The sequence below is a fragment of the Mustela putorius genome, unplaced genomic scaffold (assembly GCF_011764305.1).
Source record: "Mustela putorius furo isolate JIRA1106 unplaced genomic scaffold, ASM1176430v1.1 tig00537248_pilon_pilon_pilon, whole genome shotgun sequence".
NCBI classification, from domain to species: Eukaryota; Metazoa; Chordata; class Mammalia; order Carnivora; family Mustelidae; genus Mustela; species Mustela putorius.
In genome coordinates this window covers 4,725,711-4,742,482 of record NW_025422387.1, presented here as the reverse complement: position 1 = coordinate 4,742,482, position 16,772 = coordinate 4,725,711, and the positions used below count along the sequence as shown (strand labels likewise).

The following is a 16,772-nucleotide window of genomic DNA, read 5'->3' as shown; positions in this document are numbered from 1 at the left end:
CAGTGAGTGGGTTAAAGACTCAGCCTTAGGCTCGGCTCATGATCCCAGGGTCCTGGGATAGAGCCATGTCCGGCTCTCTGCTCCACAGACAGCCTGCCTCCTCCTCTCTCTCTCTGCCTGCCTCTCTGCCTACTTGTGATCTCTGTCAAATAAATAAATAAAATCTTTAAAACAAAACAAAACAGAACAATCCAGAACAATCCTGAATTTTGGCTCCCCTCCCTCCTAGACCGCGCTTCAGAGGCGAACCTAAATCAGGTGCCCTTACAACCATTCATACATACCTTTCTTTCAGACGTAACTCGTCATTCATTTTTGTCAGCTGAGAAGAATTATCTCCGGACATCTTCATTATTTCTGCAATGTCATTCTCCAACTTTTCCTTCGCCTTTATCAACTGCTCTTCTCTTTCATCCCTCTCTCTAAATTTTGCCTCCATATCTGAATACATATAGAAAAAAAATCACTGTAGTGTTACAATCAACAAAAGTTTATTGACCACATCCTATATTCCAAGGTTTGCTCTGGGAATATTTGTATATAGCAATCCCTGCCCTCATGAAAATCATATTCTAGCCAAGATGATGGACAAGAAACAAGATCAAACAAACAAACACAAATAGTATAAAAATAGTGTTAATTGCTAAGAGGGGAAAAAAATACAAGCAGAGAAAGGAATCAAGAAAGAGTTGGAGGGCTAAAATCTTGGGCGGGACCTCTCTGGATGGTGACATTTAAGCAAAGACTGGAAGGAACTTAGGGAAATCACGTGTAAAGGCCCTGAGGCACAAAAATGCTTGACTTGCAAGTATTGCCAACAAGGCCAGCATGGCTGGAGTAGAACGAACAAAGGGAAGGATAGTATGAGAGGTCATCAGAGAGATAACAGGACGTGACATTGGTAAGGACTCCAGATTCTACTCTGAGTGAGATGGGAGTCACTGGATGATCTTGAGTAGAAAACTGACATGACCCGACTTAGCGGAAGGATGGCTCTGGCTGCTGTGCTGGAAATGGACTGAAGGAGATGAGGGCAGAAGCAGGCAGAGCAGGCGGCCAGCTGTTACAGCAGCTCAAGTGAAAGACAATGGTGAATCAAGGACAGTGGGAGGAGTAGAGGTGTGTGGTGGATTCCGACTCGTTTGAAAACAGGGCAGAGAGGGTTTGCAGAGGTTACAGATCTCAAGCAAATATTTTATCACATTATACTACACTAAAGAGAGAAGTGGCTCCTGAATAATGTTATTGTAACGTACTACAGTTATCTCAAATCCTAGGAAACCTACTGTGTTCAGTGCTTAGTAAACACAGACCGCTTACCTGTTAAATTTTCTCTCAACTTCTCCAATTCAGTAGAAAGTGCGTTAAACTGTTCCTCCTTTTGGTGTAATTTATTTACAGTTTCTATTGAGGATAGAGTCAAAAGTTTAATATATTTCATACTTAATAAGCCATCTAGAGGTTGATGGTCTTACAACCAAATCAAATCACATACTAGGGATTTGAGAGGACAGAAATACTAAAGAGTCTCATTACAACAGCAAACCACTGTGTAATGACTAGAGAAGAAAGGATGCATCTCTTTTCGCCCCCCGTATCTGTGGGTTAGGCAGGCACAGAGCACACCTTTCCAGGCCTCTTTCTCTTATTTCCAGCTAAAATTCAATAAAGCTATCAATGACTAAAGATCAAGTAAGATAAGATTTTTCCCAAGTATACTTAATTTTACGTGGAACAAGCCTTTAGTCACAAGAAGAACGAAGTAAGTGGGAGTCTGAGACTTCAGGAAGCCAGTGCAATCTGGCATTTCCGTGTGCTGCGGAAGCTTCTGGAAGCACGACGTCAGACTGCACGAGCCATCTATTCCCTGTACTCCAGAGGCCAGCTCCAGCTTGGGAACCTGACATTCTCCGAAGCCATACTTAGTAAGACATACCTTGCATGCTTCTCTGAACAGAGACTGCCTCCTCCGAAGCTTCAGCAAACTTTTCTTTCTAAAATTAAGAATGGAATCGTCAGAACAGAAGGATTTCAAATTGCAGAAATAAAACGTTTCAACCAGTTATAACTAAAACACTATCTACTTTTTGTGACCGATTTTGTTTCATTAAAATTTATACTTAAAAACGTGTAAACGCCAAATACCACCATATATATATACCGTGTGTGTATGTGACACAGGGGAACAGGGCTTACATCCATGTCCTGGCCCGAGCATGCATGTACATCTGTACGCATGTGTGAACGTGCATACGTGTGTGCTTGGGCATACGTGTGGCACATGCGTATGCTTTTTTCCATGCTGCCACCCTCAAGCAGCAGGACTTCTCTTCAGGAATCTGCCTGAGACAGTGGTCAGAATTCTGCAGTGTCTTTCTGTCTGAGAGTAATCAGAGCCAGTATCTTGAAACTACTATCAACTACTTCTTAAACCAAAAAGGCCCACTGCTCACCTACTCTCTTCTGAACATGACAATAGATTTAAAAACAAAAAACAAACAAAATGAAAAAAACGCAACGTTCTCCTGGTTTTCCTGAGATGAATTTTGAGCTGGATGCACCAAGAAAAATTTTCAGTGAGTATTTCTAACTGTTTAGGATTATGAATAAAATGGGCACACAAGCCACACAAGTCCACCAAAGCCCAAAGATTGTCCCCTGTGTTTTCTCCAAAGCCAGACTTAGGTGGCAAATTTTCTCTTGAGTACACAGACAGATAGTAGTAGATGTACACTAATTTAAAAGAAAAGTAAATAGCTTCAAAGTTTGGGGGAGGGAGGCAACGCCACAGAAATAGTGTGGGACTCAAAACACATTTTTTAAAGGCCATAATATTAGAAAATCATGATTCCCAAGCCAACTTGCTCTCAAAATATAGCTAAAATACTGTATATCAAAACTGCCCAACAGAACCATCCACCATGATGGAAATAGTCTATCCTGTGCTGTTCAATATGGTAGCCACTAGCCAAATGAGGCTATTAAACACTTACAATGTGGCTAGCACAACTGAAGAACTGAGTTTTAAATTTTATTTAATTTTAATTCATTTAAATTTATATAGTCACATGTGGACAATGGCTACAATAGTGAACAGTGCAGCTACACACTTGACATTTGAAAAAGTAGAACTTTGTAATATTGGCATTTTAAAAAAAAAAGCAAACACTTATTCACCTCTGGTACTAGCACAGAAGTGTAATAATCCAGGAAGAAATGGCATATAGAGGACCTAAGACAAGTGTCCCTTCCTAACTCACGATTCTCTTTCCGGCTTCTCCATACACCTACGACTTTCCTTTCCCGTGCTGTGTGCTTACGGTTGTCAGCCTTGACTAAGTTCAGTTTTTGATGCAGGAAGAAGGGAAAACAGTTGAGAAAAGGCAAGAAAAACAAAATATCTTACAACCTGTGATTAAGGCGAGAGGATAGATGCAAAATGTAATTTGCTGAGGTGGGTTATAGTGAGTTGGAAGAAAGGACGCCCGGACTCCGCTGACGGGGTGCGCGCGGTCCAGCACCACGCTCTCCGGTGCGCGGTCAGAAGGAGGGAGAAGGCAGAGCCTAAACCTCATTATAAATGAAACCCTCAGTGCTGGGCGGATAAGCTTGGGAGAGCCCTGTGTTTAGCAAAACCAGGCGATCACACGCCAAAGCGGCTCATTTACCAGAGGCAAAGGACAGATTTAAATAAAGAAAAAGTAATACCTACCTTTATTGCTAGGTCGGGTTTGATCCAATTCCCTTCAAGGTACTGACCAGCCCAGGACTAATACACTCAATTTAAATGAATACTTGGAAAGAGAAAGGCAAAGAGATCCAATACTTCTTTCTTTATGGAGATTTTTGTTTTTAAATCAGGAACGTTATTCAAATGGCCAGAAACCCCGAGAGTTCGATTCCCAAGAGGTACTTACCAAAATCTGAAGTTCTTTTTCCAAAGCCTCTTTCACTTGACTGACTTCACGCAAGTTTTCCTGAAGGTTATTAAGTGTTAGCTCTCGCCCCTGCAGCTCTCTGGTAACACTACTAGCCTACCGTACAGAGTTACATGGTGCAGAAGCAAACCAACACGAGGAAACAAAAAAGAATGAATGAGGAACAAAAAGTAAAACAAATATAAAAAACATATGAGAAACAAACACAACCAAATAAAACTGAAAGGAATAAAGGCATGGGTTAAAGAAAACAAGAAAAAACTATTTTGTTGTTGTTGTTTTTAGTTTTTGGTTAATTTTAAGAAGGGAATGACTTCGCACAATCAGTTCTAGATAGTACGATCTAATGACTATTTAAAATAGTCAAAAGGAGTATTTTTCTATACCAAAATTTGGAATATCCACATGATTTAAAGCAGAAAGTGCAGATGCTTACTTTCTAAATAGCTAAATCAAGCATCTTCATTTTCTGGACTTTAAAGGCCGTCAAGTAGGAAGAATGCAGACATGCGGCCTGTGTTATTTCCTCTATGTTTGCATGTGCTTAAAGTAGTTCAGCATTAAAAAAAATAATAAAAATTTTAAAATGCACTGGCAACGGTAATCAGAAATTGGTTTTCATCAAATCTTGAGGTAAAAAAATTTGACCAACCCTTAGCTATGGATTCTCTATTAATTAATTTTTGTGATTTGATTGGTATTTTGGATCCAAGTGAGGAGATTTGAGAAAATCTTCCTGTAATTAGCTTGTCATCTTCAAAGAAGGTTACTTGGCGATTTTTCAGTCTGTCCTCCCACCCCCCCACCCCCGTCTAACCTTACAACCCTTCGTCCAAGAAGTATTTTCTCCCACAAAAAGCTCAGAACACTGGGCATCAGCCCCAGCACTCCCACTGGTGGGAGGAGGACTGGGACCATTCATTCCTCAAACAGTCCTTACAGATGAAGACGACATTTGGCAAGGCTGATTAGACAGGGATGTAGCTGGCCAATGTTTCAGGCAATTTCCTACGCCTCGACCAAAAGCATACTTGTCTGTCTGTCCTCAAAAAGGCAAGAAATAGGAGGCATCCTCACCGCGGCATAGGAAAAGCTCTCCAACAGGCCAGGAGCAGCGATGCGAAGGGCTCCGGGCTCTGCACCTTATTCTGCTACTTATCCCTGCGCGCTAACTGACCAGTCCCGTGGCACTCAGTGTCCACAGCTGTGTTTGCCCAAGGGCTGATGGACAGGACAATGATGTAAATGCAGAGGAGGAGGAGATAATCATATAAGCTTCTTTCTTGTCTATTCCTTCATTTACCTTAATACCATCCTCTTAGGGAGCTCTCTATTTTAAAAGAGATTACAGGGGCACGTGCGTAGCTCAGTCTGTGGAGCATCTGACTCTTGACTTTGGCTCAGGTCATGATCTTGGGGTCAGGGGATTAAGCCCCGCGTCAGGCTCCGAGCTCAGCAGGGAGGCTACTTGAGATTCTCTCTCTCTCCCTCCCTCTGCCCCTCTTCCTGCACATGTGCTCTCTCTCTCTCTCTCTTAATGAAATAAATCTTTAAAAAGGAATTAGAGACTAGAACCAAGCTTAAGCAGAGCATAGAGCATGTCCCAGGGACAAAGTCGTTAAGTACACAGATGCTAAGAAACCAAAATAAATTAACCTAGTTGAGCCCTTATTTTCTCTAAATCTCCTCAGATGAAACCACACTCAAGATACTCAGAGGACACTGCACGCCAACTGGGAAATCCACTAGCACCGGGCAGGCTGCTGTAAGCAAATCAGGAATCTGGAAGATGAATGAGCTCCATTCCAAAGTGACATACAACGCAAAGTGAGACAGACAAGCAGAAAATAAAAGGACGGAGGATGTCAATACAAACCTTGCCACTTTCAGTATTCTTTTCAATCTCTAGATTTTTTATCTGTTTCTCAGCTGCCTCAAGCTGCTGTCTAAGTTTCTCGATTTCCGATTTACCTTCGGAACTGGCTTTCCGAAGTGCATCAAGATCCAAGAGCTTTTCTTCAGTAGCCTTGAGCTGTGATGCAAAATTATCAATAACCTTGGTTTGTTCACTGCATTTGGCTTGGAGTACCTCTAGCTCCTTTACCTTTATTTCAGCTTCCTGCAATTTGTTTAAGGTGTCCTCCATTTCTACCAGATGCTGGTCTTCCGCTCTGTCCAGCTTTGCCTTGAGGGCTTCCAGGCTGCTCTCCTTCTCTGCAATGACCGCCATCAGCTGACCTCTGAGGGCTTCTAGCTCTTTCGCATGAGCAGACCTTTCAGAGTCTTGTTTGTTCTGCAGATTTTCTACTTCGTGCTGGTAATCTAGTCTCATCTTCTCTATCTGTGTTTTTAACTCGGCAAACTCTGCTGTCTCCGTCCCGACCCCTTTGCTGAAGGACACCTTCAGCTCCTCCATTGCCTGCTGGTGGGACGCGATGGCCGTCTCCAGCTTGGACTTCCACAGGGCTATCACATCAGAGTTCTCCTTGTTGGCGTGATCAAGCTTGCTTTTCAAGGACTCGTTCTCCTTGGAAAGCTTCTCTGTGGCAGCCTGAAGAGCCTTTATCTCCTTCTGATGTGTTTCTTCGCGGGCTCCAAACTGCTCCTTCAGAGAAGTGATTTCTCTCTGGTGGTCAGCACGGGCGGCTTCTAACTTTTCTTGCAAAGAGCTTATCTCTTGCAAAAAGGAGAGTGACATGTCAACATCCCCAGCAGGCTTATGGGACTCTAGCCTCCTCCGCAGTTCAGCTACCTCCTGTGCTCTCAATGCTAGGTCTTTTTCTAGTTCCATTATACGGGACTTTTCCGACACCGTAGCCACCTAGTAACCGCAGTCCAAAGAAAAACAAATCACGTAAATAACCAGTCACTGAAGATCTTCTTTAACCTTGAAGATTTTTAATAACTCCCCCACCTCAGGCAGTCGTGGAGCTCGTGTGAACCCCGGAAGGCTGCCCCACCTCTAACTGCCGTCAGGGAGGAAGCCCAACTCTGAGAACCCCAAAGTTGTCATCTTTGGCCAACTTCCACCAGCTGGAGATGCTCAATCGAAAATTGATGTGTAATTTAACTTACTCTGGAATTACTTCTTTTCCCTCTAAAGAAACTTAGAGAAGTGCCCATCAACTGATGGTAAGTTACTGGAAAGAATGTTTTTCAAAGTTCTTATGTATGTCCAGCTGAGGGAAGACAGAAGCCTCCTCATTTTACCTGGCTTTTCCCTCCTCTGCTTCACCCAGCATGTGTAAATGCTCACTTATCTAATGTGGGTGATTTTAAAGACCTGTGCTGTCTGGTGTAATAGCACACATGGCCCCTGAGCACCAGAAATGTGACCGATGCTGTAAGGCTAACAGAGACAGATTTTGAAGACTTGGGGAGTGGGGAGGCCATAAAATATCTTGTTGATAATTTTATACTGATTTTTATATTGATAAATTTTATACTGATAAAATGATGTCATTTTGGATAAACTGGCTTATATCAAATATATCACTAATTTTACCTGTTTCTCTTTATCTACCAAAAATTATATTAACGTGGGTGGCAGAGTTTTCGATTACATACACGTGGTTGGTATTCTATTTCTGTGGCCTATGACTGGTATAAAAGATGTGATATTACCTATCAAACGTTACAGTGAATCAGCGGTAGAGATCAGAGCTTTAGCTGGATAATGAAGAAATACTTCACTAACTTTTTTTTTTAGAAAGACAAAATAGGAACAATTACTTACCTTCAATTATATACATGAATCTTTAGAGAGTCCCCCCTTTTAGATAATTCAATTGGCATTTTAACGTACATCTCTTGCTTACCTAACCCAGTGGTTCTCAGAATTTAGTATGCACGTCTCCTGGGATGCCGTCTGAAATGCAGGTTCCCGTGCGCTCCTACATGTTTTGATTCTACTTGAGCTCTGGGACCACACCCAGGAATCTGCTTTTTTTAAACACCCCAGGACTAGGAAAAACACTTTTCTAACCTGTGTCCTTCTCTCTTAAGAAATGACTTCCCTCTGATACCTGTACGCCAGTCAGTGTAGGGCACAAAATATGCGGGAATTGGTCGCTTCAGGCATAAAAATGAATTATTGGACTAACCTGGGAAAGAGAAGGGAACATGAATGATTTAAAAACAAATTTCAAGGATCAAAACTCCTCTGGGTTGAAGGCTCTTCTCCCTCACTGCCTTTACTGGGACAGAAAGTGATGGACGTGTTTCCTTTGTTTCCTCTGTCCACCTACGGGCTGTGATACGGACGCACATTAACACGTCCACAAAGGGCTGGGAAAAGAAAGCAACCGAGTCCAAAAGGGCATGAGGAGTCGCTGACTACTTCAGAGCCAGCTACGGTGTGTGCTGCAGGGCTACAGATGCTCTGGGTTAAAGACGTTTATTTATGGACTTTTATCTGGGGCAGGGGATGGGGTGTCCAAGAGTTTGTTGCCACAGAATAAGGACCAAAACATTAATAAACCCCAATGCTACAAGGTCTGAGATCTGAATAAATCCAAAGAGACAAAAGTTCTCTATCAGTCAGTATCAAATAAAAAATAAGTGAAAAAAAGAATAGTGTGATTATACTGTAGCATTTCCACAGCTCTTCCGTTTTTGTTTTGTTTTACTTCCCAAAGTTTGCCCTTGAGCAAAGCTATGTGTCTGCCTCTCCCACCAGGATAAAAGTCAGGTATCATTTCTCATTCTGGTGACTTTCCCCGTGGCAGCAAACACCCGGCGCATAAACTGGGTTTACAGCTGAGAGGACATCTAAAGTGCTTCCTAAGAGTAAAGGAGGTGACAGGGAACTCGGGCGGCTCACTGGCTGGTTTCACTCTTGGCCAAGCACAAGTGAGGATCCGATGAAAGGCATGACTTCTTATTAGAAAGACAACAGTCTGAATCTGGAATAGTTGGATACGCTAGGTTGCAAACGATGCCTTCTTATCCACGGGGGAAAAGAAAAGGCATCCATCTGAGTTGCTTGCTGACAAAGGTACGTAGGAGGAGTTCACAGGTTAAAAAAAAATGGATATATATGTATGTATTTCCTTGCTTCAACAGCCATTCCCACAAAAGGAGCCCAATCTTATCATCAGTCCCTTATATTTCCCAGATCAAGTCTTTGGCTCTCAGGTGAGAAAGAAACATCGACAAACTACCGGGACTTTTTCCTTACCAAATACACAGGAGATACCTTTACTTTTGAGGCCAACTGAGAAAATTTTCTCTTTTTAAAAAAGAAAAGCTTATGATTTAGAGAAGAAAAATTGCTCAGTTAGCTTGATTTTTAGATCAGTCAATGATTTCTCAACAAAAGAAATTTCTACAAATACTAGTGATTCAAAAGAAAAAAAATCAGGGATACCAAGTTTGATCAGAGACAGAGTAATTTTTAAAAATTTTATACTTGAGGATCTGGGTAATTTAGCCACTGACAGTCAAATGTGTGATTTAAAAAGTATATATACATACATGTCCTCTTATGTGTAAATGCTCGGATTATTTATTAAATTCTCCAGCACAAAACTAGCTCCGAAACAGACTCCATCCTGTGGCCGTCAAGAGCACAGACTCTGGGCCAAGTGTTCCAGATACAATTTCTGGCTCCACTATTCCTATCTGCTGTGTAACCTTGGGCAAATTATTTAACCTTTCCTTCCCTTAACATCCTCATCTGCAAAATGGGGGTGATGCCACCGTCCCTCGGGGTTGAGGTGAGACGGGGTATGTTAAAGCCGGGGCCGCGCTCCGAACAGTGCCAGGCACCGGTCAGCACTCTGCAGGTGCTGAGATACACCAACAAGTGAAAACCTGACTCACGCACTGGCTCCAGGGGCCAAAGACAGTGAGCCGGGGTTGTAGGAAGTGGTTCTGTTCTCAGCACACTTCTCCCTCCTGACAGCTGAGATTTTTACCTACTGGTGACAAAAAGGAGGGACGTGCAAAGACAGATCAGGTATCAAGAAAAAAAAGGTCACTGGGATGAAAGTCCTTAACTCTCATTCAAAAGAGCCAGTGTTTCAATTCCCCTACAGGTCAGGGAAGAAGGCAGGAAAAGAGAGGTAAAGTAAAACAGCAATAACAAAAAAATTCTTCAGAAAACCCTGTCACTGGGAATGTGAGAGCAAGAGGACAGTTGACTGCTCGTGGCAAACTGGAGAGACGTATTTCAAGGTACGGATACAAAGAGCCTCGAATGTGGCTGTGCACGTCCACGCAGTCTACACACAGTTGGGGAGCTCCTGACCTTGGTTTTGGTTGAGTCAACCAAAGGAATGAGTCTTTACCTTGGACAAAAGACTGGATATGCCACAGCCGTGCCTACCCATCAGTCTACGCTCCTGAGCCCCTGAACGGCACCAGGACCAAACTCGGGTGGAACCACTGGGCCAAGGCACGTCCCCCGAGGCGTCACCATTCACATACACGGGTCTGCTTCATTAAACAGTGAAAACCATTACCCTAGTGTCTTCTAACTCCCTCTGGAGTTTGTCAGCTTTGGTCTTTTCAAAGAGCAGGCTCTGTTCAAGCTCCTTAATGCGGGCATGCTCCAGTTTGGTCTGCGTCTGTTAGTAAAAAGGAAGAGGAAGAGAACACAACAGTGCCACCGTGACATGCCAGCACGAGAGGAGAGGCAGCGGCATGCAGGCTGAGCCACCAGTACCTTCCGCCAAAGGATGAACGAAAAGGGAAATGGAGACGGGCAGAGGATGGGCTGAGATGGGGAGGCCGGGGGGCGGAGGATCGCTCCCGGATGAAAGGATGAGGTGGGCCGGGACGCGAGCTAGTCTACGGAGAACGGCGAGAGTGGGAACACGGGAGGCAGGATGAGCGGTGTCAGAGGCGTGCAGCCAAATATAAGTTACATTGATAAGTGAGGTTGATCAGCACAAATTAGAATCGTTAATATTCCTCTAAACTATCAATTTCCCCCACCCCGCAACAGCTGTTTGACATTACTGTGTATGTAACTGACGCGGTGACTTTCAACAAATAAACTGACCCTCAGAATGACCACTGCCATCCCCCTGAATATGGCCAACACAAGCTCATAAATCCTCCAGGTGTCCAGTAAGTCCCGGGGGCAGATCCCAGTGCTATGATGTGGACAAGCGTGAAGCGTTAAGCCTAATGGAGGGAATCCAGAAACCAGAGCTGAGAAAATCACACCAGTGGCCTTTGCTGAGATGAGCCAAAAGGGTCTGGCATTCTTAGCAGTATTTCCCAGTTCCCTAGTTTCCTTCTAAAAGTGGGGTCTCCAAAAACGGTTTGTCACCAAGGAGAAAAAGGAGGGGGTCCTATTTACAAGGAGAAAAATCAGTAATAATTACGTCTGACGGCCTCCATCTCGGAGACTCAGACCAGGAGAGAAGTTGGGAGCTGGTGAAGGGCTCGTCTTCTCCATCCTAGGATGGAGCCGTTATCAGCTCGGGAGTAAGAAATGGGTGACTCGGCACAGAGGCATGAGTTTGAACTCCATGCAGAAAGAGCTGGTAAGATCCTTAGCTGTGTTTCAAAAACCTCAGAGACTCCCCATCATCACTTAACATAGCTGTGAACTGACAGGAGAACCCAGAGGGCAATCTCTTTGTAACAGCGGAGTCTCACTCAATGGGAAATAATCTCTATGTCAGTTTGAACAGGCCTCTTCCCCAACCAGTTCCCCACCTGAGGGGCTATCAGCAGACCAAGGGACAAAACCTAGGGACAGAGCTGCTCCGAGCCTCTGGTATTAATTTAAATATTTTGTGATTTTTAGCTGGCCAGATCTCTGTCTGGACGATTACAGGCAAAAATGACATGGAACTCTAAAGGACGGGGTGGACCATGCTAACATTATCTTTCACTGACTCCAGTGGTCCTCTAGGGATTTCAACACAAAAGAGGTTCGTGTGCTTGAGAACCAAGTATAAACCATCATGGAACATTTAAAAAATGAACCCCCCCAATTTTTTCTAAATTTCTTCATCTGCTTCAGCTCTAGATACTCAACAGAAATAATGAAATAAAATTCAAAACCTGGGGCATCTGCCTTTGGCTCAAGTCATGGTCTCAGGGTCCTGAGATTGAGCCCCACACTGGGCTCTCTGCTCAGCAGGGAGCCTGCTTCTTCCTCCTCTCTCTGCCTACTTGTGATCTCTCTCTCTGTGCCAAATAAATAAATAAAATCTTTTTTAAAAAATTCAAAATCTAACTGTCTGGACAGTCCCCTTGGTCCATATGTGCCTCAGACAGAAGCTGTTCAATTTACCTGCTTTTACGAGAAAAGGATCAAATCCAGATCTACGTAATCGGGGTCACAGCCTCAAGAACTGAAACCCAAAACTAACGGTAAAAAGTAAAAGGCAACAGAACCTTTCTTCACCTCTGACACTGAGTTCAGTGTCCTCTGGGTGGAAGCTCACTACTTCCAGGTAAAGAGCAAATATCCACTGAATGTGATCTTCTTCCCATCACGAGGTCTTCCAGATGCCTGCGACACTGCCTTGCCGGCGGGTGTGCACACAAACCATCTGGGACTCGACAGCTGTCTGGGCCATCAGCAGCGAGGGAACTAGCGATCCCCGTCCATGCCTCGGTGTGTGGTCAAAACATTACACTGGACAGGACACCCCTCCTTTCAAAAGTATTCCTTTCTCACATTAAGACAGAGCATCCCGAGAGGGAAGTTCTGGGACAGGGACTGAGAGGGAAAGCAAAGGCTCTGCGAGAAGCGCACAGGAAAGGCGGGAGGAAGACCCCATGCAGACTGACACCGGATGCAGCGGAGCCTGTTTGGGGAGGAGAGAAGAGACCCAGATCACTGAAGTAGCTTCACAAAAAGGAGACCTTCAGAACGGAGGCTTTTTAAAAGTCCGGTCTTAAGCTGTCTCTTTCAGCTGCCAGGAGGTGGCAGGGAGAAAAATCTCTGTTTTAATTTTATTCTCTTACGGTGGTAAAACAAAGCCAAAAGTTGGGAGGTTCTTTCTACTGGCATCACAGCCGGCAGCTTGCCAGGGGGAAGCCACGCTTTCGAGGCTGTTTAGGTGAGATCTGTGTTGGGCATTTGGTCCAGATCAGAGGGAGGAGGGAGAAGAAACACCTACGTGGCTGGTAGCACAGCTACTAGAAAAATCGCATTTCAATAATAATAAATTTAAAGCACAAGGTGTCTTCATTGAAGAATGCTCCTCTCTAGTTTCACCAACTCAGGGAAAACCCTGCAGCCACAACGCACGGACACTTGAATTTCTTGTCACCTGCACTGGCAGGCACCGGCCAGCAGAGGGAGCTCACAAAAAGACAATGAATCTCACATAAAGGCCCTCCGAATGCCCTTCTCCCTACGCGGGAATAAAATTACTCCACTTGGAATACTTTCCAAAACCACTTGGGAAAACTTTCCTGCAGAATTTCTCTAATTCCTTCCTCTTACGTGTCTTACGTTTCAGTTAGCTATCCTCTCTTTCAGAATAATTCTATTAAAATGAGAAGACATTCTGAGTTAAGTGGAGAAGGCCAGGTCCCCAGACAAAATCTTTTTTTCCTTTCTGGCAAAATTTTTTATAAAGTGAACATTTGTTTATGCACTAAATAAATGGATTTATACAGCTTATTCATTACATACAATCTCTTCAGGCTACAAATGTAACTGCTCTGAAAGCCACATGCACAGAGATATTAAGATCAATGTCTCAGGTCAGATGATGATGCCGTTAGTATTTGAGTGTATCAATAAGTATTTTAATCTGTCATCAATCTGGGTTAACAAGGGAAATCTCCACACAGTTAAGTGCCCTCTTACATTCTCAGGATCTTCAGAAATCTGGCTCTTTTGCTATCAGTAAAAAAATGAAAAAATTAAACATCGACAAAAGGAGAAATTCCACTAAAGTTTCAATTATGTGTTAAGGGTCTCAAAACAACTCTGATAAATTTCAAGTGAGTTTACTGGCCGGCTTATGCCAGCCTAGTGCCGAGGGGAAGATTTCACTTGCCCCTCCTCAGCACACCCTTGGCTGTGTCTCACATGAATCAGATGAGGATGAGAAACTTCTAATGAGACTTTGGGGTGTTTTTAAATGGGTAAAAACAACACAAAAGTCAACTAAAAGAATGTTACCATAGATGAAATGAGCAAAGAAGGGAACTATTGAATTAGGAATAATCCACTAAATTCTGGGCCTTATAAAACTAGAACTCAAAGAATGTCTTCCTTACTCTCGGTTGACTACAAAGACAATTACCAAAGGAATCAGAGATCCTATCAGAAGGGCCCCTGGAATGGAATCATGGTGTGGGTCACCAATAGGCTTTGAACTTGTAATAGCAGCAAAAATGGATATTCTGGGAATTATACAGTCAAGTGAAAGTTTTACCAAAATATTACAGACTAAAGTATCAAAAATCTGCAAAATTTGAATAATTTCATAATTTGTATGTCATACATCTAGCAGTGGTTTAAAAAGCATCAAAATCACATGAATCTAAAAAACTGATATGAATAATTGTCTAAAGATGAGAAATTTGATGCTAAAGGAAATCCCTGTGAATGTAAAATACGCCACAGAAGTTAAAGAAGCTGATATAGAAATCGCTCTTGTTTTTTCTTTGGGTAATTACTTTTTAAAAAATCGATTACTGGAACACATGTTTATTCCTTTTACAAGACTATAAAAAAATTGATCCTGCTCAATTGAAAAGCAAAGCTGAGAGAAAGCACGAAACTTTTGGGGGGACTATCATGATGAAGTTAAAAGTGCTCCTTGCAATGCCATTTCTGATCATCAGAGGAACATCTAGAATCTTACATGGACAAAGCGCCAGATTTATGACTTGATTAACTCCAATTCCAGGATTTGAATTTTGAAGCGCAAGAAAAGAGTAGTAAAAATCTGACTGGGTCACTGGAGTTGGGACAGCACCGTCCCAGGCCCACGGACCCGCAGCCACGCCCACAGCACAGCCCAGACCAAGTTCCCTCTGCTGTCTGTTCTGGCACAATGAGCTCATCTGAATTTGTGAATACTAGTACCCAGAAAAGCTGCAGAGAGCCGGAGGGGTTTTACCTCAAGATCGCCTTTCGTGATGGATTCTTCCTCAACCCGGAACTGAAGGTCCTCCACCTTCCTGTGCAACAAAACCAAAACAGAGCACATAAGTAGCCAAGGAACACATCCGCCTTACCAAAAACAGAATTTATAATCAACACCCTGGTGATTGTAACAGATGATAGTGGAAGAAAATAAAGAAATGTATTTTAGGCATCCGGCTTAGAAATCCAGTAGCTCTATTCTATCTAGGAGACTTCAGTGTTTTAGAGGTACTGACTCCACGAGGCAGGAAGTAAGAGTTGAGAAAAACCAGCTGGTTTCCCTTGGTCACAATCAACAGAGTGAATCTAATCAGGACAGGACCAGCCTACAGGGAAAAAGTCTAATGACCACAGAAATAGGTTCTGAAACTTCCAGTCTGTAATTTTTACTTTCCAATTATAGAACATAGGGGAAAGTGGCACAGAAAACCAATCTCTCTTGATACAACTCCATATGTCACATGGATATGTCAGGGTAAGGCTAGTGGGCGACCCCTGCAGAAAGCGCCAGGAAAATACCAGTACCTGTTCTAAGCCTGGGAGAATAAGGTTATGAACAGTTGGGAGTCACTTTTTTTTTTCCCTGCATTTTAAAAATCTCTGATTTGGGTGCAGGTTTCAATCAGTGTTGTCACCACGTCAATGAAATAGGATATCGTGAAGAATTACGGAATCCAGGAAACATCCATGTTATAAATCTTCACAAATTTGAGTGTAAGGAAGAAAAGGGAACAAATTCATAACCTGTCTGCAAAAATCAAAGCAGTCAAACTCACTAGCATTTTTGGCAAAGTTAAGAAAAATTCTACTCTGTGAAATCAGAACTAATCGTCAGTAATTTACAGCCCTCAAGCCCAGCAGGCAGCAGACCAAGAGCTGGCTTCAGAGCCAAAGCAAGCGGTCCTGGTGTCCTGGCATCCAGGAGGGCCAAGAAAAGGCCCGTTACTATCTCTCAATTATTTGTACCCATTTTTAAGATGCGAAGAGAATTTCCTATGTATAGTGTTTGTCTTTCTAGTGAGAAAGTCATTTCCTTGGTAAGAGACTGTATCCTATCTCTACTGTATTCCTTTTCACAGCAGTGAGCTTCTGACCATCCTGAACTCACAGACCAGACAGCTAGGGTATTAGGCTGCTGCCATCAGAAAGGACAGAAGATGGCATCAAGTGCAAGAGAGGACAAATGCCCCACTACCACTTCCAGCGGTTTCCAGGCAGACACCTGTTTCACAGATCACGTTGGTCACAGCCTCAAGAAACCTGTAAGAACCAATTAGCACCGATTCCATCCTGACCTGGATAACGCTCTAATGGCTTCACACGGAAGTTTTGTTTTCCTACTAAGGGACTGAGTTTCTCAACGGCAGAGACCCTGTATCACTCACCAGTGGTACAGTTTTACTAGATTCATGGAAGGTGTTTCACAAATACTAGGTAACTTGGACCCACAATGTCCTCTCACCAAAGATGGCTGCAGGTGGAAGCAGGGTTTGCATTAATCTCATGACACTGAGGTCAGCCTTAAGAGGATGCCTGACCCATAGCAAGGACTCAATAAATAGTTATAGCTGTTAAATGAAGCAGGGTATGTCTAGAGGATTCCAAACGTCTCCAAAAAAAGAAAAAAAGGTCAAATCCAAGCAGACCCTCCTCACGCAGTACAAAGAGTTTCATTTCCACTGAATATGCGGTCATTCCTTTGGTTCTAAGGCCTGGCCCCTTAATGAGGACGATTTCCTAAGGTCATTTAAAAGGAA

At 43.2% G+C, this 16,772-nt stretch overlaps 1 protein-coding gene across 4 annotated transcripts in view; it reads right to left on the bottom strand.

Moving 5' to 3' along the window:
• CLIP1 (CAP-Gly domain containing linker protein 1) overlaps positions 1-16,772 on the bottom strand; it is a 122,277-nt gene that overhangs the window by 42,561 nt on the left and 62,944 nt on the right. For 2 of the 4 annotated variants that reach the window (XM_045073585.1, XM_045073584.1), the window contains exons 8-13: positions 14,990-15,050; positions 5,815-6,759; positions 3,918-4,034; positions 1,937-1,994; positions 1,321-1,404; positions 285-441 (exon numbers count right to left, since the gene is read on the bottom strand). In XM_045073585.1, coding sequence (XP_044929520.1) covers positions 285-441; positions 1,321-1,404; positions 1,937-1,994; positions 3,918-4,034; positions 5,815-6,759; positions 14,990-15,050 — 1,422 coding nt within the window. Of the gene's footprint in view, positions 1-284; positions 442-1,320; positions 1,405-1,936; positions 1,995-3,917; positions 4,035-5,814; positions 6,760-10,402; positions 10,508-13,725; positions 13,759-14,989; positions 15,051-16,772 lie in introns of all 4 variants that reach the window. The other 2 variants (XM_045073582.1, XM_045073583.1) reach the window with 2 other exon arrangements.